This window comes from Macaca thibetana, chromosome 2 (assembly GCF_024542745.1).
Source record: "Macaca thibetana thibetana isolate TM-01 chromosome 2, ASM2454274v1, whole genome shotgun sequence".
NCBI lineage: Eukaryota > Metazoa > Chordata > Mammalia > Primates > Cercopithecidae > Macaca > Macaca thibetana.
This window is the reverse complement of record NC_065579.1, coordinates 59,503,966-59,526,459: the sequence shown is the minus strand read 5'-3', so window position 1 is coordinate 59,526,459 and position 22,494 is coordinate 59,503,966. Positions and strand designations below refer to the sequence as shown.

Below are 22,494 nucleotides of genomic sequence, written 5' to 3'. Positions count from 1 at the left end.
GAAAATTGATAGATACCAGAGGCTGATAAGGGTGTATGGTGGGAGGGGGAATGAAAAGAGGCTGGTAAATGAGTACAAACATACATTTAGATAGAAGGTATAAGTCTCAATGTTTGATAGCAGAGTTAGGTGACTCTAGTTAATAACAATGTATTATATATTTAAAGTAGCCAGAAGAGAGAATTTGAAATATTCTCAACTTAGAAATTATAAATTTATAGAAATTATAAAAACTCAAGGTGACAGATACCACAAATACTGTGGCTTGATCATTACACATTCTATGCATCTCTTCTCCCTTCTTCCCTGCTTCCTTGTCACACTCTACCCCCAATTTGTTCAAGGAAAGTATTAAATATTTTTCATTTTCCCTTTACCTGTTTCTTTGCTTCCCTTTATGAGCTCGGGCACAGGCATTCCACAGGGTGCCTGCTCTCTGGCAGCAGGTAAGATATATTCCTCATCTTCTGAGGGCAGACAATGACAAAGCCCGGGAGTAATCATACATAGGAGACAAAACTCAATACAGAAAAATTCACGTCCATTAATAGAAAAATGGAATATACATTCTAGGAAATTATTATGATTCATCTTTTAAATTATATTTGAATAAACCACTTTCCAACCATCTGAAACCACAAAGATGCAAAGGAAGAAATACCTTTCACAGCTCTCTAAGCATTTATCTGAGTACAAATATTAGAGAATTCAGTGTAAGGTTGCCTGCTGAGAACAGAAACTGAAATGCCAGGAGGCATATTAAAAACCAGTATAAATGATGCAATCCATGGCAGACAGCCATCTATAGGCGTACATGCATTATTGTTAATGGAAAACAGAGGTATCAGCAAGAGCTACACTGTTTCCATTTCTCCTTTCTTGACATGGAAATCATTTATAATATACAACAACACATAAGCTTAGTACCTTCCAGTAGGTATATAAATATTCCTATGTTATGTATAGTAGTAAAATAAAAATGAAATATGGTATGAAAATCTTGGCTTCATGACTTATCTCACATATCTCAATCATTCAGCATATTATTTAATACCTACAATGCACCTACCATTATGCAAGGTCCTATGGGTAATACAAGGGCAGATAAAGATATAGTTTCTGTTCTGAAAGATAGTGACATATTTAAAAGCTGAGACTTAAGAACACACAAAATACAAAATAAGACAGTATATAGCTATTTGCTGCACGTTTAAAAATGTAAGTGCTATCCAGTATCAAAAAGAGATTATTGTGGACTGGAGTAACTGGAGGTAACAATATAAAAAAGAAGAATCTTGAGGTATAAAAATAATTTAACCCCAAAGAGAAAAATCAAATGGGTAGTTTATTTTGGCCAGGGGAGATAAACATGTACAAAATACTGAAAAGGGAATGGCCTCAGACAATTTCATACTATTGGCAAAAACCTGAGTTACTTTTGCACCAACCTAATAACTCAAATCTGTATCAAAATTGTAGACTTTTTTGACATATAGAAATGACTTATTTTCTTAAAATTAATCATAAGTTCTAGGACAGTTCCAGTTTGAGTTTATTGTTCGAGAATAATTACTGATAGCACCTTCTTTTACTGAAAAAGTTTCCAATTTAGACTACAAATTTTACGGTTGGCTTACTTATAATAAGCTGTATCAGCAGAGAATTATACTACTTGACATCCTTTCATCTAATAATGGTTCTTTTGTTATGAACATTATTGGCAAGGCCATTTGCCAAGATACATCCTTTATTCTGACTTTTACAAAGTATTTCATTTTCTAAATTACCGGGGATACAGCAAATATTGACCCAAATGTTGATGTATCTCTTTAAATTAAGTCCAGAGGCTGCTCTCTTAGGAGATTTCATTTTCAGAATCCAAATGAAACCTGTAACTCAGAACCCTTCTTAAGGAAATATCCTCTTCAAACCTCAATCAACACTATCATCAAGAAGCACTTGTTGGGCATTTACTATATGAAGGACAGTATGCAGGGTGCATAGAGTTGGGTGTGGGGAAGGGGAATACAAAAAATATAAAATACGGTCTCTATTTTCCAGTAGTTTATAATCTACTGGTTGCTGTCCATCCATCCATCTACCTACTCATCCATCTATCCATCCACCCATCCACCTACCCATCCATCCATCCACCCAGCCATCCAGCCATCTGCCCACTGGTTTACAATCCTAAAACATCGTATCACTAGGTACCAAATAAGTTATGTAAGCACTATATGCACCTATCAGGGATTGCATCTGGCTACATATAATAGAAACCAGACTATAGTATATTAATGATATAGTGGTTAATTATTTTCACATAGTAAGAAGTCTGGAGAGAGGCATTTCAGGGTGGGCACAAGGACACCAAGATATCATCAAAAACTAAGAATCCTTCTGTCTTTCTTAAAATGCCATGCTCATTCTCACAGTAACCTCACCATTGCAAGAAGACCAATCTGCCTCCAGCCTGTCCTCTGCATTATGGGGAGGAAGAGGAAGAAGAAAGAAAGAAAGGAAAGAGGTGGTGCAAAATTTTCCAGAATCCCCCAGCAAATTTTCATTCACATCTCACTGAACAGAACCTTCACAGAAAGTCATTCTTAATTTCAAGGTAGGTTTGGAAAGTAAGTATCTGGCCTTTCCAGCGTCTATAGAGAAAGTTCAGCTCTTCTGCCTATAACAATCAGACAAAGGAGAATTCCTCAAACATAGCAATCATACGTTTTTCATATCTGCTCATAAATGAATTAATTCAACAAATATTTTCAGAGCATTACTATGTGCCAGACACTGTTAGGTACTAGAAACAGATAAAGCCAAGAATTAGACTGGTTTTTATGGAACTTAGCCAGGAATGCAAACATTAAACAAATAATTGTATTTAAGGAGCATTATAAAAGGGAAAACAAAGGATGTTCATGGGAACCCCATTAGAGGTCGGCAAATGCCTTCCTGATGATCTGGCATCTCAGCTAAACCCTGAAAAAAGAGGTATATAATCTCTTAGCAGAAAGAGGTAGCAAAAAGAGGTAGATAATCTCTTAGAAAACAGGGGAAAAAAGTCTAACGTGACTGAAACAAAGAGAGTGAGGTTGGAGGGATAACCAAGGGTGAGAGGTCACCCAGACTCTCAGACCATAGAGAAGATTTTGAGCCTTAGTCTAAAGAAAACTTGAACCTATGACAGATAAAGTGTTAAAGTGCAATGATCCAATATGCATTCTGACACAACCATCAGGTTGCAGAATAAAGAATGAATTGAAAATGGGCAACAGGGAGATGATAGAGAGATGACTGCAGATGTTCAAACAAAGAATGGACTAGCATGGTGGTTGAATGAATTGATAAACGCATGGACAGATTCAAGAAATATTTAAGAGGAAGGTCATATGGGAAGAATCAAAGATAATGCCCAGGATGGATGATAATCATAATTACATTATATAAGCAATTCATATGTTTTATTAAATCTATATAAGATACAAATCTCACACACCCCCATTTAGTACTCAGAGTAACTCTGTGACAAAGGTAGTATTAGTATTCCCATTTTACAGACTAGAAAACTGAGGCAAAGGGCATTTAAGTAATTTGCCCAAGTCCAAGCTACTAATAACTGATGGAGCCAGGATTCCAATCCAGGCAATCTGATTGCAAAACCCAGCCTCAACACTACCTTAATGCTGCAGAGTGATGATGGGAGTAACATATGCTAAAGTTAGGAACACAAGAGTATCAGGTAGAACATAAGAAGAAGGAGGATAAGCAGTTCACTTTGGGACACATTAAAGCTTGTGATACAGCCAGGTGAAGATGTTAAAAAAAGAGCTGAAGAGATTAGTATGGGGCTCACAAGAAAACTTAGAAGTGGAAGTGGTGATTCAGAAGCCTACATCAAGAGAGGGTAACTAAATCCTCAGGGCTGAATAAAAGCAACTGGAAACTGAAGAGAGAATGTAGAATACAAATGGAAGAGAGCTGTGGACAGGTCCCTGGAAGTCTCCAGTATTTACACAGCAGGAAGAAGTGGAGAGGCCAAAAAAGGACAATAAAAAGCAACAGGTATCATGAAAGGCCACACAAAAAATGAGAATATGATATGAAAGTAAAATAAGAGAGTGTTCTAGATACAAGGGCTAAAATACTGTGTCAAATGCTATTAAGAAGTCAAGAAAGACAAATAACTAGCATACTTTTTGGATTTAGTAACATGGAAATAAATGATTATCTGAATTAGAATTTTTTTGGAAATGTTGATGAATGAAGCCAAATTACAGTGAACTGAGGGATGTATGGATGTGACAAAATGAAAGCAGTAAGTCCAGGTAATTTATTCAGTAAGAACGGCATGGAAAGGGGAAGCTAAGAAAGTACCTGGAAGATGCCTCAGTTTAAGTGAAGATTTCATTTGTTTATTTGGAGTCCTGAGGAAATACTGTTGGAAAAGAAGGAGTTTATAGAGAAAGAAAAGATGGAAATACCATAAAAAGAGGAAATAATAAGGAAGAAAAGATGGAAATACCATAAAAAGAGGAAATAATAAGCACTGCCAGATTCCTGGCAACCAGGGTACTTGTATGAAGAGTGTGGTTAATTGGAGTCATCTACATTAGCAGTTTTCCCAGCTGATATGATGGAAGGATAATGTAAATGGGACTTGAAGATACTGTCAAAAGATGACTGACATAACAAACATAGCATCTAAGCTGGATAAGAAAGAAAGTGATAACAGAAAAAGAAAGAGAGAAGGTAGAGAAGGTAGACTTCAAGATGCAATGAAACTGATCAAGTTGGACAATGAGAAGTACACAAAGAATGGGATGTCTAAATTAGTGACTTCAAATGTGGAGCCACTTTGGTTGATTAAAATGATTTTCCATCTCACTACATCTTCACTTTAGTTTAAAATGTGGCAAATAATACATGAAGATTTCTGGTTGAGTTCTTCACAATGTTTCTAGGGACAGCTTCCCTAACAGTTCTGCCAACTCAACCAACCCTGTCTCTTGCTAACACTGCATGGCTTTTTGTACAACTGGGTTTCTTCAGTCCAAGAAGACAAGGCTCAAGATCTGGTGTGCCTTGTCCCTTTAAAATAGGCACCTCCAATGACGGTCTCTTGACCCTACCATAATTTACCATAGCTGTATTTGTTTGGTTTCTTCAACTAACCTGAATAGTGATACCATATAAAAGAGAAAGATAAAGAACTTGACCAGCTGTGTGAGCATCATTATTTAATCTCTTTGTGTTTGCTTAGCCATCTGCAAAATGGATATAAGAGGTGAGGATCATACCTTAGTCAATGAGTTAATTCATTTTTCTCCTATTTGAAAGCTGTTTCCAGTTATAAATATGTAAATAATATATAAAGAATCTGAGAAAAATTCAAATTGTCCACTTTTGTGAAGACGCATTAATTCAAACCTGCAACAAATAAAATTTAACCTATTTTTAAGCTAAAATAACATGATCTGACTTGTTTGTTCAGGCGTTATGGTAAGTGAGGCAGTAAGGAGATGGGTGGAGGGATGAGGGTCAAGAGAAAAGCTAACTGAAAGACAAGCCAGAGGTGCACTCTTTAAAATAATTTCCTGCCTCATTAATGAAGAGCAGCATTGAGTCCAGCATTATACGGGGTGGCCACCTATTGCCTATTAGGACTGGCTTCAGATACATAGATAGTAGAAGTTCTCACCAGAGCCTAATTACTCTCCTGAATTAGCTCCCTTAGACTTCCTCGGGATTTCTTCCAGTGTTAAGTCAGGCTTGCTTAAATAAGCAAACAAAAAACCCACTTCCCCAACCCTTGCCCTATTCCTACTCCTACAAAAAGGCTATGAGTATGAAAATCCCTGGAGCTCAGGTAAAAGGATTTGCTGGAAAGCCAAACTTACCTTTTGACCCTTGAGGTCGACATATTCAAATTCTTGGTTTTTGTCCAACTTCTCCCTCCATTTCCCTCCTATGTTGTTAATTTTATTATGCCCTTTTAAATCAATGAATATCCTTTTTGCAAAGAAAGGGGATGTAATAAATAAAAGCAATGATTGAGTTCTACAGTTATGCTTTCCATAAAATCTCTACTCCACTGAGTGGAACTCCACTGACTGTGAACTTAACCAAAGCTGGGCTAGGCTTTGGTTAAAACACCAATTAAACTGGAATTAATTGTGGGAGAGCTGAGATCAAGATATTTCCTAGACTCAATAACTTCCTTTGTGAAATCAGTAAATATTTAGATATCCAAGTTAGGTATGAAAGTGACAGTATTTATAGGGAGAAACAGTATGCTATTAACCTTAGTTAACAAACATAGAAAAAGGAAAAAGGAAGGTGAGGAAAGTGAAAGGTAACTGAATTCCTACCAAGTAATGAGTAATGTGTGTATCATCCCTGTGAAGTAGCTCTTTCTGCATCCATTTTACAGATGATGAAACCAAAGCACAGAAAGATTAAGGGGCAAAGTCATAAGATTAGGTATTAGCAGAGCCTATACTTTTTATATCATATCATACACTGCATCTCTTCTAATTCATTCTTACAATTCCCACTATTTTATGCCAATAAAAATTATATTTCATTTGTTACAATAATAAGTAACCAATTTTAAGCAAGGGAAATTCAAAGTGGAAAGACGATTAGAAAAAATAATAAGTGGTTGGGCCTGAAACTCTCCCCTGCTGATTAAAAAGCTTTGGGAGAAAAAGAATGCCTTAAAAAGACAAAGCAGAAAAAAAATGTACCTTATTTTGGTAACCATGTTGCTACAGCAACATCATAATTATACACGAAGGACTTTCAAAGTTATACTGGTAATAAAAGATACACACATATACATAGGTCTACAATATTGTTAAATAAATATCAATCTCCATAACCTTGCCAGATTTAGTAACAAGGAAACTCAGGTAAACATTATTTATACTGATCATAAAAACACCTGTCAACTTCTATTTACTGTTTGCACATGTTCATGGAGAGAAGAAATAAAAGAAAATAGTATGTTCTATACCTAAGGACTTTGGTGTAGAGCACAATCTAGTGTTGGTGTGGGAGAAAAATGAAAAGATAATAAAACGATTAGCTATATCTTAGGTTTACATGTTATAAATAAACTTGTTTAGGTTCCTCAAAGTTCAAGTAATGCATAGTACAAACATCAATGTAATAAATTCATATCTATACATCTAGACAAAAAAAAGTGATATGAACTTCTAGATTTAAATTATTTTTTAATGGCCCTGTGTCTCCTGGAGCCATTTTTCAATGGCCTGAAAATGAATGTGTTTCCACAACGGTACTCAACGTTTTTTTTCCCTGCCGTTCCCATGTTCCTATGCCCAAGCACACTTCCATCAGGAACAGTCCTCATTTTACTGTAGACTGAATTCTTAACACGTCCCAAAATGGGCAAATCAGAATCTCAAGAGCGATGTGAGGGATTGAAAAGGCCCCAGAGATCGACAATAGTTCCCTAGGAAGTAGGCCCCACCCCATAAGAACTACAGTTCTGCATCAGTTCTTTGTTCTATAAAATCTTGATTATTCAAAATTAAGTTGTCCCAATCATTTTCAGCATAAATGCCCCTTACGCTACTTCCATAAACACCAAAAAGTGCTGCAAAAGTACAAAAAGCAGAAGCCTGGATGACACATGTATAAAAAATGAGACCTTTTACAAAGGGAGTTGTTGATGTATCTATTTTCTCAAGATACTACTTTTCTTCCTCTCAATGAATGAAATTAAGCATACACGTGATACTCTGGAGAAAAATCTAATGGCCCAGTGAGGCAGGCCCTGATAGTGTCTGTTTCCTTTTCTTCCTTACAACAGTACCTGTTATTGTTTCAGGGAGCAACAAGCCAACACCCTGCAGTTAATGCCCCAGACTCTTCTGCAGTCATGACCAATGGCACATAGGATGAAGCTTTCTGTAAAAGTTTTTGATCTCCTAATATAAGCATTTCCCCTGACTGCTTCCCCCTTCATATTCCTGCCTAGAAATTAAACATAGTATCTGGTGATGCAGAAACCATCATGAAATCATAAGACCAGTATGAGGCTAAAAGCCTACTTACTGAGGAAGACAGAATGAGAGAGAGAAAGGGATTGAGTTCCTGGTGACATCACTAAGCTACCCATACCCCTTCTTCTTCCTTCAAGAAATAAACCTTTGTCCATTTAAGCCACTTACCATAGATTGTATTCCTAACTGATCCAGCCAGTCTAGGTTGGAGGTAGGTAGGTTTACCAGGGAAGGAAAATGACTAACAAAAGCTGCCTTGTTTGCCCCCATCACTCTCTACGCCCGCCAGGTACACTTATTTCCTCCAATTCTCACCATTTGTAAATTCAGACACACTCTCTGCATTAATCTGGTCTCAAACTGTAGACTCAATCTGGCTCTCTGGACCTTTGGTACCTACCTTATGTAGCCCCATCCTTGGGCTGACTGCTCTAAACTGACTTATCTGGTTCACCTAACATGAGATAATTGCCAACTATGATCAACCAAACTCTTAAGTGTTGTCCCTCATAAACAAGCCTACATTACTGTGGATTAACTCTCCATATGACAGTCTCAATTTGGCATGAGCGGAGGAGAAACTGAAGAGGAAATGTTTAATAGCCACTTAGAGATGCATTTTATTGTGTAACTACTGACTTCTGTAATCTACTGACATTTGTGAGAATTTAACCAATTACCTTTTTTAGAAATATTCTAAGTTACTCAAAACAATATTTAATTTGACTTAAAAAACCAACCCAAGATTTCCACCAAAATGGAGTAGTCCCATTGTTCCCAGACCCTCCTTCTTACAACTAAAACACCCTGAACAGAACACAAGCAGCATAGAAAGACTCTGAAAAGTGGAAAGAAGGCAGATGGCCTAGGGACCTTGGGACTTGATAAATACTAAGGCAATAAAATCTCTGACTTTCCTCATTGACTTTCACATATCCCAGACAAGGTGCTGTCGAAGTCTCCAACCCAGAACCACCAACATCCAAAGACAAAAAAGAGCTCCAAGAAAAATTTAATCCATCTAGCTGAGTAGGGGAAGGGTAACTGAATGACAGAAAGCATTCTTAGCAGTACTTGCCCTACTCCAGCCAAACACCAACAGTACAGATCAGTGGTTGCTAAGTGTTAATGGAGAAGGAGGATGCATAGGTAGAACACAGAGTATTTTTAGGATAGTGAAACTATTCTGTATGAATGAAACTATTCTGTATTCTACAAGGGTGGGTAATGTCTTTATACATTTGCCAAACCCCTTAGAATGTATAACACCAAGAGTAAAACCTAATGTAAACTATGGATTTGGGGTGATGATGATGTATCAATATAGCTTTATCAACTATAACAAATGTATCATTGTGGTGTGAAGAGGAGGTTGTGTGAGTGTGGGGACTGCGTTATATGAAAACTTTCTGATCCACTCAAATTTGCTGTGAACTTAAAACTGCTCTAAAAAATAAAGTTTATTAATTTGTTAAAAAGTCAGTATAAAACATCTGTGAAGTGTAAAGATACAAACTATAATTTTTTAAATCCAGTGTTAGAAAAATTTAAGGTCAAGAAGGATATTCTATATTAGCAAAACATATAAAATCTAAAAAGATAGGTTTTACATACTCCCATGAACTTAATTTTGACATAAACAGAAACTGACAAATCCATATTCATTTTGAAGGACTTCAATATTCCCTTGCGGTTTTTCAAATGGAATTGACAAAACTAAGTAAAAATATATGTAATTTGAATACTGCAATTAACCAGTATAATTTAATGGATCTATTAGAAAGTTATATCCATAAAAAGAAGATTATGTCCCCTTTAGAGTAACTACAGAATATTTCCAAAACTTACTGTTTACTAAACTCTTAATACATTCTCCCAAATAGGTTATATTCTCTGTCAACCTGGAATAAAAATAGACACAGATAAAAGGATAGCCAAAACACAACCTATCCATTTAGAAATTTAAAAACATTCCCCCAAGTACTTCTTGGATTAAAAAGGAAATAAAAACTAAACTTCATCTTATTTAGAAGTAAATGAAAATAAAATAATATCATCAAAAAGTTTGTTGTTGCCTTTGTTGTGACAAGAAAACTTAATAGCTTTAAATTTATTTACTAGAAAAAGAGACTGAAAATAAATTCACCAAAGACTTCAACCCAAGTGAGTATAAAGAAAACTAAACAGAATATGGCCAAATAGGAACAGCTCCAGTCTCCAGCTCCCAGCGCGAGCAACACAGAACACAGGTGATTTCTGCATTATCAACTGAGGAACGCAGCTCATCACCAGCAACGGATCAAAGCTGGACAGAGAATGACTTTGACGAGATGAGAGAAGAAGGCTTCAGTCCATCAAACTTCTCAGAGCTAAAGGAGGAATTATGTACCCAGCGCAAAGAAACTAAAAAGCTTGAAAAAAGAGTGGAAGAATTGATAACCAGAATAATTAATGCAGAGAAGGCCATAAATGAATGGACAGAGATGAAAACCATGACACGAGAAATAAGTGACAAATGCACAAGCTTCAGTAACCGACTCGATCAACTGGAAGAAAGAATATCAGCGATTGAGGATCAAATGAATGAAATGAAGCGAGAAGAGAAATCTAAAGAAAAAAGAAGAAAAAGAAATGAACAAAGCCTGCAAGAAGTATGGGATTATGTAAAAAGACCAAATCTACGTCTGATCGGGGTGCCTGAAAGTGAGGGGGGAAATGGAACCAAGTTGGAAAACACTCTTCAGGATATCATCCAGGAGAACTTCCCCAACCTAGTAGGGCAGGCCAATATTCAAATTCAGGAAATACAGAGAACACCACAAAGATACTCCTCGAGAAGAGCAACTCCAAGACACATAATAGCCACATTCACCAAAGTTGATATGAAGGAAAAAATCTAAAGGGCAGCCAGAGAGAAAGGTCGGGTTACCCACAAAGGGAAGCCCATCAGATAAACAGCAGATCTCTCGGCAGAAACTCTACAAGCCAGAAGAGAGTGGGGGCCAATATTCAACATTCTTAAAGAAAAGAATTTTCAACTCAGAATTTCATATCCAGCCAAACTAAGTTTCATAAGTGAAGGAGAAATAAAATCCTTTACAGATAAGCAAATGCTTAGAGATTTTGTCACCACCAGGCCTGCCTTACAAGAGACCCTGAAGGAAGCACTAAACATGGAAAGGAACAACCAGTACCAGCCATTGCAAAAATATGCCAAAATGTAAAGACCATCGAGGCTAGGAAGAAACTGCATCAACTAACGAGCAAAGTAACCAGTTAATATCATAATGGCAGGATCAAGTGCACACATAACAATATTAACCTTAAATGTAAATGGACTAAATGCTCCAATTAAAAGACACAGACTGGCAAACTGGATAAAGAGTCAAGAACCATCAGTCTGCTGTATTCAGGAGACCCATCTCACATGCAGAGACATACATAGGCTCAAAATAAGGGATGGAGGAAGATCTACCAAGCAAATGGAGAACAAAAAAAAGCAGGGGTTGCAATACTAGTCTCTGATAAAACAGACTTTAAACCATCAAAGATCAAAAGAGACAAAGAAGGCCATTACATAATGGTAAAGGGATCAATTCAACAGGAAGAGCTAACTATCCTAAATATATATGCACCCAATACAGGAGCACCCACATTCATAAAGCAAGTCCTTAGAGACTTACAAAGAGACTTAGACTCCCATACAACAATAATGGGAGACTTCAACACCCCACTGTCAACATTAGACAGATCAACGAGACAGAAAGTTAACAAGGATATCCAGGAATTGAACTCACCTCTGCAGCAAGCAGACCTAATAGACATCTACAGAACTCTCCACCCCAAATAAACAGAATATACATTATTCTCAGCACCACATCACACTCATTCCAAAATTGACCACATAATTGGAAGTAAAGCACTCCTCAGCAAATGCACAAGAACAGAAATTATAACAAACTGTCTCTCAGACCACAGTGCAATCAAACTAGAACTCAGGACTAAGAAACTCAATCAAAACCACTCAACTACATGGAAACTGAATAACTTGCTCCTGAATGACTACTGGGTATACAACGAAATGTAGGCAGAAATAAAGATGTTATTTGAAACCAATGAGAACAAAGATACAACATACCAGAATCTCTGGGACACATTTAAAGCAGTGTGTAGAGGGAAATTTATAGCACTAAATGCCCACAAGAGAAAGCTGAAAAGATCTAAAATTGACACTCTAAATCACAATTAAAAGAACTAGAGAAGCAAGAGCAAACACATTCAAAAGCTAGCAGAAGGCAAGAAATAACTAAGATCAGAGCAGAACTGAAGGAGATAGAGACACAAAAAAAACTCCAAAAAATCAATGAATCCAGGAGTTGGTTTTTTGAAAAGATCAACAAAATTGATAGACCGCTAGCAAGACTAATAAAGAAGAAAAGAGAGAAGAATCAAATAGATGCAATAAAAAATGATAAAGGGGATATCACCACTGACCCCACAGAAATACAAACTACCATCAGAGAATACTATAAACACCTCTACGCAAATAAACTAGAAAATCTAGAAGAAATGGATAATTTCCTGGACACTTACACTCTCCCAAGACTAAACCAGGAAGAAGCTGAATCCCTGAATAGACCAATAGCAGGCTCTGAAATTGAGGCAATAATTAATAGCCTACCAACCAAAAAAAGTCCAGGACCAGATGGATTCACAGCTGAATTCTACCAGAGGTACAAGGAGGAGCTGGTACCATTCCTTCTGAAACTATTCCAATCAAGAGAAAAAGAGGGAATCCTCCCTAACTCATTTTATGAGGCCAACATCATCCTGATACCAAAGCCTGGCAGAGACACAACAAAAAAAAGAGAATTTTAGACCAATATCCCTGATGAACATCGATGCAAAAATCCTCAATAAAATACTGGCAAACCGGATCCAGCAGCACATCAAAAAGCTTATCCACCATGATCAAGTGGGCTTCATCCCTGGGATGCAAGGCTGGTTCAACATATGCAAATCAATAAACGTAATCCAGCATATAAACAGAACCAAAGACAAAAACCACAGGATTATCTCAATAGATGCAGAAAAGGCCTTTGACAAAATTCAACAGCCCTTCATGCTAAAAACTCTCAATAAATTCGGTATTGATGGAACGTATCTCAAGATCATAAGAGATATTTATGACAAACCCATAGCCAATATCATACTGAATGGGCAAAAACTGGAAAAATTCCCTTTGAAAACTGGCACAAGACAGGGATGCCCTCTCTCACCACTCCTATACAACATAGTGTTGGAAGTTCTGGCTAGGGCAATTAGGCAAGAGAAAGAAATCAAGGGTATTCAGTTAGGAAAAGAAGTTGTCAAATTGTCCCCGTTTGCAGATGACATGATTGTATATTTAGAAAACCCCATTGTCTCAGCCCAAAATCTCCTTAAGCTGATAAGCAACTTCAGCAAAGTCTCAGGACACAAAATTAATGTGCAAAAATCACAAGCATTCTTATATACCAGTAACAGACAAACAGAGAGCCAAATCATGAATGAACTTCCATTCACAATTGCTTCAAAGAGAATAAAATACCTAGGAATCCAACTTACAAGGGATATAAAGGACCTCTTCAAGGAGAACTACAAACCACTGCTCAGTGAAATCAAAGAGGACATAAACAAATGGAAGAACATATCATGCTTATGGATAGGAAGAATCAATATCATGAAAATGGCCATACTGCCCAAGGTAATTTATAGATTCAATGCCATGCCCATCAAGCTACCAATGAGTTTCTTCACAGAATTGGAAAAAACTGCTTTAAAGTTCATATGGAACCAAAAAAGAGCCCGCATTGCCAAGAAAATCCCAAGTCAAAAGAACAAAGCTGGAGGCATCACGCTACCTGACTTCAAACTATACTACAAGGCTACAGTAACCAAAACAGCATGGTACTGGTACCAAAACAGAGATATAGACCAATGGAACAGAACAGAGTCCTCAGAAATAATACCACTCATCTACAGCCATCTGATCTTTGATAAACCTGAGAAAAACAAGAAATGGGGAAAGGATTCCCTATTTAATAAATGGTGCTGGGATAATTGGCTAGCCATAAGTAGAAAGCTGAAACTGGATCCTTTCCTTACTCCTTATACGAAAATTAATTCAAGATGGATTAGAGACTTAAATGTTAGACCTAATACCATAAAAACCCTAGAAGAAAACCTAGGGAATACCATTCAAGACATAGGCATGGGCAAGGACTTTATCTCTAAAACACCAAAAGCAACAGCAACAAAAGCCAAAATTGACAAATGGGATCCTCATTAAACTAAAGAGCTTCTGCACAGCAAAAGAAACAACCATCAGAGTGAACAGGCAACCTACAGAATGGGAGAAAATTTTTGCAATCTACTCATCAGACAAAGGGCTAATATCCAGAACCTACAAAGAACTCAAACAAATTTACAAGAAAAAAACAAACAACCCCATCAAAAAGTGGACAAAGGATATGAATAGACATTTCTCAAAAGAGGACATTCATACAGCCAACAGACACATGAAAAGATGCTCATCATCACTGGTCATCAGAGAAATGCAAATCAAAACCACAATGAGATACCATCTCACACCAGTTAGAATGGCAATCATTACAAAGTCAGGAAACAACAGGTGCTGGAGAGGATGTGGAGAAATAGGAACACTTTTACACTGTTGGTGGGATTGTAAACTAGTTCAACCATTATGGAAAACAGTATGGCGATTCCTCAAGGATCTAGAACTAGAAGTACCATATGACCCAGCCATCCCATTACTGGGTATATACCCAAAGGATTACAAATCATGCTGCTATAAAGACACATGCACACGTATGTTTATTGCGGCACTATTCACAATAGCAAAGACTTGGAATCAACCCAAATGTCCAGTAGTGTCAGACTGGATTAAGAAAATGTGGCACATATGCACCATGGAATACTATGCAGCCATATAAAAGGATGAGTTTGTGTCCTTTGTAGGGACATGGATGCAGCTGGAAACCATCATTCTCAGCAAACTATCGCAAGAACAGAAAACCAAACACCACATGTTCTCACTCATAGGTGGGAACTGAACAATGAGATCACTTGGACTCGGGAAGGGGAACATCACACACCAGGGCCTATCACGGGGAGAGGGGGGGAGGGATTGCATTGGGAGTTATACCTGATATAAATGACGAGTTGATGGGTGCTGACGAGTTGATAGGTGCAGCACACCAACATGGTACAAGTATACATATGTAACAAACCTGCACGTTATGCACATGTACCCTAGAACTTAAAGTATAATAAAAAAAAAAAAGAAAGAAAGAAAAGAAAACTAAACATTAAAGAAAGGATAGAAAATAGATAATTTTTTTTTTTTTTTTTTCTTTTAGACAAGGTCTCACTGTGTCACCCAGGCTGGAGTGTAGTGGCATGATTCTCGGCTCACTGCAGCCTCTGCCTCCCAGGTTCAAGCGATTCTCCCACCTCAGCCTCCCAAGCTGGGGTTACAGATGCCTGCCACCACACTCAGCTAGTAGAGACAGGGTTTCACCACGTTGGCCAGGCTGGTATCAAACTCCTGACCTCAGGTGATCAGTCTGTCTCGGCCTCCCAAAGTGCTGGGATTACAAGCGTGAGCCATCACACCTGGCCTGATAAATATCAATTTTAAAAAGGAACATATTTGATTAATTTAAACAAAAATCTGGTTCTTTAAAAAGGCCAAAATAGACAAATTTGTTTATTTTCCTAGGAAAACCACACTCTCTCTGTCCTTCGCTCTCTTTCTTGTCTCTTTCTCAATCAAACACAAATAAGCTACCCAAGGAAAGAGAAATGGAGTCATAATAGATACAGAGGAAAGCTTCTAAATAAGAGGATACTATATAATACTAAACATCAAGAAATTTGAAATGCCAAGTGAAATGCTTGATTTTCCAGGAAAGCATTTCCAAAAATGACTCAAAAAGAGGTAAAAAATCCATAAGTAAACCAATAATTATAGAGGAAACATAATAGGTCATCAAAATTCCACCAACCCTCCCCCAACCAAAATACATTTTTAATGAAGATCTACCAAAGCTTCAAGGAACAAAACACTCATGTGCTATTCAAGATGTCTGGTGCACACCAAAGATGAAAGCCTTCTTAACTTATTAGAAAAGATAAGTATAACCTAGTTTGTATGCCACAAGGAAACAAAACTGTAGGCCAACTTCACCTGCGAAGACAGACGCAAATATCTATGTAAAATATTAGTAGCATTATTTCAAAAGAACAATGCTTTTCATAAACAATTTCACATATTACTATTAGTATGGGCAATTTTGTTAGTGTTACAGAGACAAAACACTTTTATTTTAATCAAGAAATTACCCAAAATCCAAAACTTTTTGAGTGTCAGCATGATTTTCAAAGGGAACACTCATTAGTGCATTTCACATTTTGGATTTTCAGATTAGATGCTCAACTGGTATGTATTCTGAAAATATTCCAAAATCCAAAACACTTCTGGACCAAAGTACTTTTATTTAATGCTTTTACCCAAAGCATTTTGGATAAAAGGTACTCAACCTGTAGTTATATACTTATTTTTTAAATATTTTATTTATGGCAAGTGATAAATGTTTTTCCACTTACTATATGCATAGAAATACATACATTTAAGGGAGAATTCACAGAAAAATAGAATAGTGCAGAGTACTTATAGCAGTGGCAAGAATCATGAAGAAGGCAAGCAAATACATGAGACTCTGGGAACCCTGAAATATGTAACATGATCAAAATGGCTTTCTATCAAAAATGTAAGTTTAGCTTCATACTAGAAAATCCATTAGTATGATTTACTATATTAACAGATTAAAGGAAAACAAATCATATGATCATCTCAATAGAAGACAGAAAAGCATTTATTAAAATTCAATAGTCATCTGATTTTAAATAAACTTAAAGAATTAGAAATAAAAGGAGGAATTCCTTAAATTGATAAAAGGTATCTTTAAGAAACCTATAGCAGATGTCCTTTTTGAAACAGAAACATCCTAGACAGGATTGCATTACCTTACAAATAAATATAAAGATGCATTCTACAAGTTTACTATTCAACACTGTTCTACAGGTCCAATCCAATTTAATAAGACAAGAAAAAGGAGGAAAAGGGTATAACTATTGGAAATAAAAAGATGACAGGCACTATTTGCATATGATGTGACTGTTTTACATGTATGTGTATGTTATAAACATATATAACAAATATTCCAGAAAATTAAAAAATCCTAACAATAAAAGAATTCAATAAGGAAGCTAGCTACAGAAATAAATAGCATTCAAAAAAATGTAATAAAAAGGCATCCTTCCCAAAAGCAACAAAAATATGTCCAAGGATTAAACTAATACAGAATGTATTTAAAAATTATAAAATTGTATTGAAGGATTTAAAGAACATCTGAATAAATGGGGAATCCATGTTCCAGGATAAGAAGCCTCAAGATTATAAAGATGTCAATTATTGAGATAATCTAACTGCTCTAGAAAGTAAATGCAATCCCAGTCTAAATCATAACATAGCATGCTTTATGGAATCTGACAAGCTGATTCTAGAGTTCATCCAGAAAAGAAAATATACTAAAAAGCCAGGGTAACCCGAAGGCAAACCAAACACTTGTCCTACAAAATATCAAAACATATTATAAAGCTAAAGCAGTTAAGTGTGGCCCTGACTCAATGATAGACAATAAATCAATAACACAAAACAGAGCATCCAGAAATATGCTAGAAGAAAAATTAATAGGTGGCATTTCAAGTCAAGGGAGAGAGGATGAAGAATTTAATAAATGATATTGGGCCAACAGCCAGATATCTGAGAAACAACAAACATGAAATTGGAAATCTACCTCAAATTATATACAAAATTAATACTAAATAGATTAAAAAGGTAATTCTAATACTGTAAGTTTTAAACATATGTTGTTTCTACTTGCCTGAGTCTATTTCCTCATCTTCTGATAACAATACTCTAACTTCTCTTTAGTGAAAACCTTTGCTTTCACTGTATGAAGTCTTCATAGAACTATCAATCAAGGTTACCCCCTTCATCAGGCTAAGGGAGTGGAATTGGAGGGTGGTCACATAAAGGAAATAAAGCCAGTGAGACTCTTCTGGGATTTGAATCTTGAAGGGAATGATGCAAGGAAAAAAAAGTTGAGTGAATTTACCCCAGACTTCCCAGATCCCTGAACAAGATCTGTTTCCAGTCCATTTCCAAAGCCAGGGTTCTTGAGTTTTTCCTTTCTTTCAATGAGCTATCACCTCGTACTCTTCCAATACATTCTCTGTTGTGTTTAGGTTCATGTCAGATAAGTTTCCGTTGTTTGCAACTAAAAAAACTTGACACAAAACTCTAACCAACCAGAATCTGGCACAGGATATTATTAAAACTTTTAAAAGATACAGCAAAAAAATACAACGAAGTGAAAGGACAAGCAACCATGAGAAAATATTAACAACATATATAAACAAAGTATAATGCCAATATTATATTAAAAGTGCCTACAAATAAACAAACATAAGCAAATAACCCAATAACATGGGCAATATATGTATACAGGTAATCAATATAAATGTCTAATACACAAAAAATTGTTCAGCTTCGTTGGCAAAAAAAAAAAATACTAATTAAATAACCATGAGGTAATATTTTTCACTCAAGAGATTGAAAAAAATTAAGAAAAACCCAATATTAACAAAATGTAGGAAAGTGGTCACTTCATCAACTATTGACCAAATGTAAGTGAATGTTATTTTCTCAAAGGACTACTTGGTATAATATCCATCAAAATTTTAAACTGGCATTTGTTTTCTTTCAGTAGTTTCACTTCTAGAAATTTATCCTTTGGAACAGCATATGTTCACAAGAACATAAATACAAATACTACATGTAATAACAAAAATTGGAAAAATATAAACTTTGAAAAGAAAATTAAGTAAATTATAGCATATTCTTGGTAAGAAAAATGTTGGTGTAGTTAAGAACAAGGTGGATCTATATACATTAACATGGAACAATTTCCAATATATATAATTAAGCTGCAAATGTCAACAGTACAACAGTATGTTTGATATACTGCTTATGTTAAAACTAGTCTATTAAGAGAAAAAGATATGAACTACACATATTCAGAAAATAAGGCTGAGTGCAGTGGATCATGCCTGTAATTCTAGCACTTTGGGAGGCCAAGGCAGGCAGATTACTTGAGCCCAGGAGTTCAAGACCAACATGGACAACATAGCAAAACCACATCTCTAGGGAAAAAAAAAAAGCTACAAAATACAAAAATTAGCCAGGCATGGTGGTGTGCACCTGTGGTCCCAGCTACTCGGGAGGCTAAGGTGAGAGCACAGCTTGAGTCTGGAAGGTCAAGGCTGCAGTGAGCCATGATAGTGCCATTTCACACCAGCCTGGGCAACATAGAAAGACCCTGTCTCAAAAAAAAAAAAAAAAAAAGAAAAGAAAAGAAAAGACATTTGTAATAAAGGTAAAGGTACAATGAAGGATCTAGCAAGACATACACCAAATCATTAAAAGTGATTTTTGGCCGGGCGCAGTGGCTCACGCCTGTAATCCCAACACTTTGGGAGGCCCATTGAGGTCAGGAGTTTGAGCCAGCCTGGCCAACATGGTGAAACTCTGTCTCTACTAATAATATCAAAAAATTAGCCGAGAGTGGTGGTGTATGCCCATAATCCCAGCTACTTGGGAGGCTGAGGCAGGAGAATCACTTGAACCTGGAAGGCAGAGGCTGCAGTGAGCTGAGATCATGACACTGCACTCCAGCCTAGGTGACAGAGCAGGACTCTATCTCAAAAGAAAAAAAAAAAGATGATTTTTACCTCCAGTAAGAATACAATCAGTACAATCGGCAGGGTACCAGTAATAATACAATCAGTACAATCAGCAGGGTACCAGTAATAGTACAATTAGCAGGGTACAAAGACTTTCTTGCCTTATTATTCTCTATACTTCTTTTACTTCATGTGTTTATGTCTTACATGTATACTACATTTTATTAAAGAAAGCAAGGTGTGAATACACCAAACAAAAGAATCCCTGACAGGCAAAACCCCTCCAAATTAAAAATTGTAAACAATACTTCAAATTTTTAAGCTTTTTCATGAAAATATCATAAAATACTTTATTATTCAGATGTGAAATTAAAGAAACTATAACTACTTTTTTGTTAAAAAAAAAAAAGTAAGAAATATCTGGCTTAACTGGCATTTAATGAAATTACATATTTTATATAAAATTTTGTAATAAAATTTAATAGAAGTATTTAATCCGAAGCGACTTAAGCAAGTTTCCACTACATAGACATGTTATTCATTAAATTCATTAACTCAAGGTCTTTTAACATCAACTGTCAATACTTTAAATCAAGAAATTTTCATTCATAGGAAAAGCTATAAAACACCAGCAAAAACTCTTCTGTATAGGCTCACTGAAATGTCTTTAGGCAGACTAGATTGCTGATTAGATTCTACAATATTAGAAACCCATTCTTAAAGTTTTTTCCAATTCCAATAATTTAAAATCATACACTAATTTGAATGTCTTGGCATCTTTTTCAAAATAGGAAAGCCTTACTCTACAAATCTAAAAATCCAAAGCCATTTAAAAATAAATGTATGAAAAACTCCCAAAATTAATCTGATTTTTGATAGATAAATTTTCCTAATAATAAAACGTAAGATATATACCTGGGAAAAAAACTTGAACGTCTCAGCTGGTGGTTACTAAATTAATTGATTTCTAATTTTTCAGATAGTAAATATATGGCTTGAAAGAAAGCAAACTATAATAATTATATTTAGTAATTATTAATATAATTAAGAAACAAACAAATGTATTAAAGTATAAACTATACATGATGTAGAGAAATTTCAGAAAAACATTCAAAGTGTATTTATTTCCTGTACTTTTCTTTCAACTAAATAAATGATAGAAAAGAAAAACATACTCTAACCTTTCTGTTTTGGATTTGCTGTCAATTTTGTACTGTTCAAGTTCTTGGTTAAGAGAATGCAGTTTTTCTTGAAGTCTCTTTTCACGATCTACACTTCCTTGATAAAATTTCATCTCTTTTTCCATTGCTTTCACTTTTTCTTCCATAGCTTTAAATTCATGAAGAATTAGATAGCTGACTCCACAGTACTTACAAACTTTTTCTTCAGGCAACATCTAGGAAACAGAACATACACTTACTAAATTTTTTTTTTAATTCTGAAAAATAAAGTTCAACTGAAGATATTGTAGACATGCTGGTTGAACGAAGTAAATATATAGTATACTATGCCTTGGAGCAATAATTATGACATTGCCCACATTTGTATAAAAAATTTTAAACAGGCATATTGAGTCTGACACAAAATCTTGGGATTAGAAAAAGATCTTTCTGAGCAATTGTTTCTCCACGGTATCTCTAAGAAAGATTTACTCTTACAATATTTTCCGTAAAATAAAACCAAAAATAGTGAAAAATGTATAATCTTTATAATTCTGGTTTTAAGATGAATTTTCCACAAAGTGGGAGGAAATCACTGTTCTTTAATTGCAAACTGCTCTGTTCTCCTGGCTTTTTCAGACCTTATTTTCCTCATTTGTAAAAGTATGACATTACACCAAATGAATTCTGTTTCTGTTCAGTTTCAGCATTTTATGATTTTTACAGAAATTTAACATTCTGTCATAAATCTACAAATAGGAAAAACACTTTGAACCTAATCTCTTCTCCCCAAGTCAGTTCTTAGTAGGTATTGTTATACCCATCTTATAGATTTAAAAAAAAAAAAACCAACAGAGACTACTGAAGTTAAATAATCGGCTGATATGTGGAGAAGCTGGGATTAAAACTCAGGTCTATTTAAAACCAGCACCTTTAACCAACTGTATATTGGATAGATCCTCTTCCTTCCTTCAAATAAAGTGTTGCATGACTTCTGGCCAGCATAGGGCCAGTGAAAAATGAAATTTTAGCCAAGTCAGAAAGGAGATAGCTCTTTTTTCTGTTTCTCGTATAATATTTCTCAGTAGCCTCTGCTTGTTTTCCTATTCACAAAGGATAAGAGATGCTTCATAAAATACTTGCTCCAGGGCACTAAATTTGAAATTAACTCTTGGATTATACAAGATTTACTCTTAAAGTAACCTCCCTTGAAACTATAGAAACTGTTTCTGTAACTAATAGTAATGCCACCATATCTACCTACCAAAGTGATTACAGAAATGTCAACTGGAAGAAAATAACACATTTTTATAAAGTAAAATTTGGCTCCTTTAAACTTTAATAATAAAAATTTTAAATTAAAAACCATAATACAGTATTGTGGGATACAGATTAATGACTATATCAACTATCTAACTGCCACTTTG

At 35.6% G+C, this 22,494-nt stretch overlaps 2 protein-coding genes across 11 annotated transcripts in view; one reads left to right on the top strand and one right to left on the bottom strand.

The window, feature by feature from the left end:
* The window catches only part of SSR3 (signal sequence receptor subunit 3), a 425,362-nt gene that overhangs the window by 102,833 nt on the left and 300,035 nt on the right, over window positions 1-22,494 (top strand). The gene's annotated exons all lie outside the window — the stretch shown is intronic.
* Window positions 1-22,494, bottom strand: part of LEKR1 (leucine, glutamate and lysine rich 1) — a 226,126-nt gene that overhangs the window by 178,252 nt on the left and 25,380 nt on the right. For 9 of the 10 annotated variants that reach the window (XM_050779849.1, XM_050779854.1, XM_050779855.1 and 6 more), the window contains one exon: window positions 21,089-21,303. In XM_050779849.1, coding sequence (XP_050635806.1) covers window positions 21,089-21,303 — 215 coding nt within the window. Of the gene's footprint in view, window positions 1-377; window positions 9,938-21,088; window positions 21,304-22,494 lie in introns of those variants that run through there. The other variant, XM_050779856.1, reaches the window with a different exon arrangement.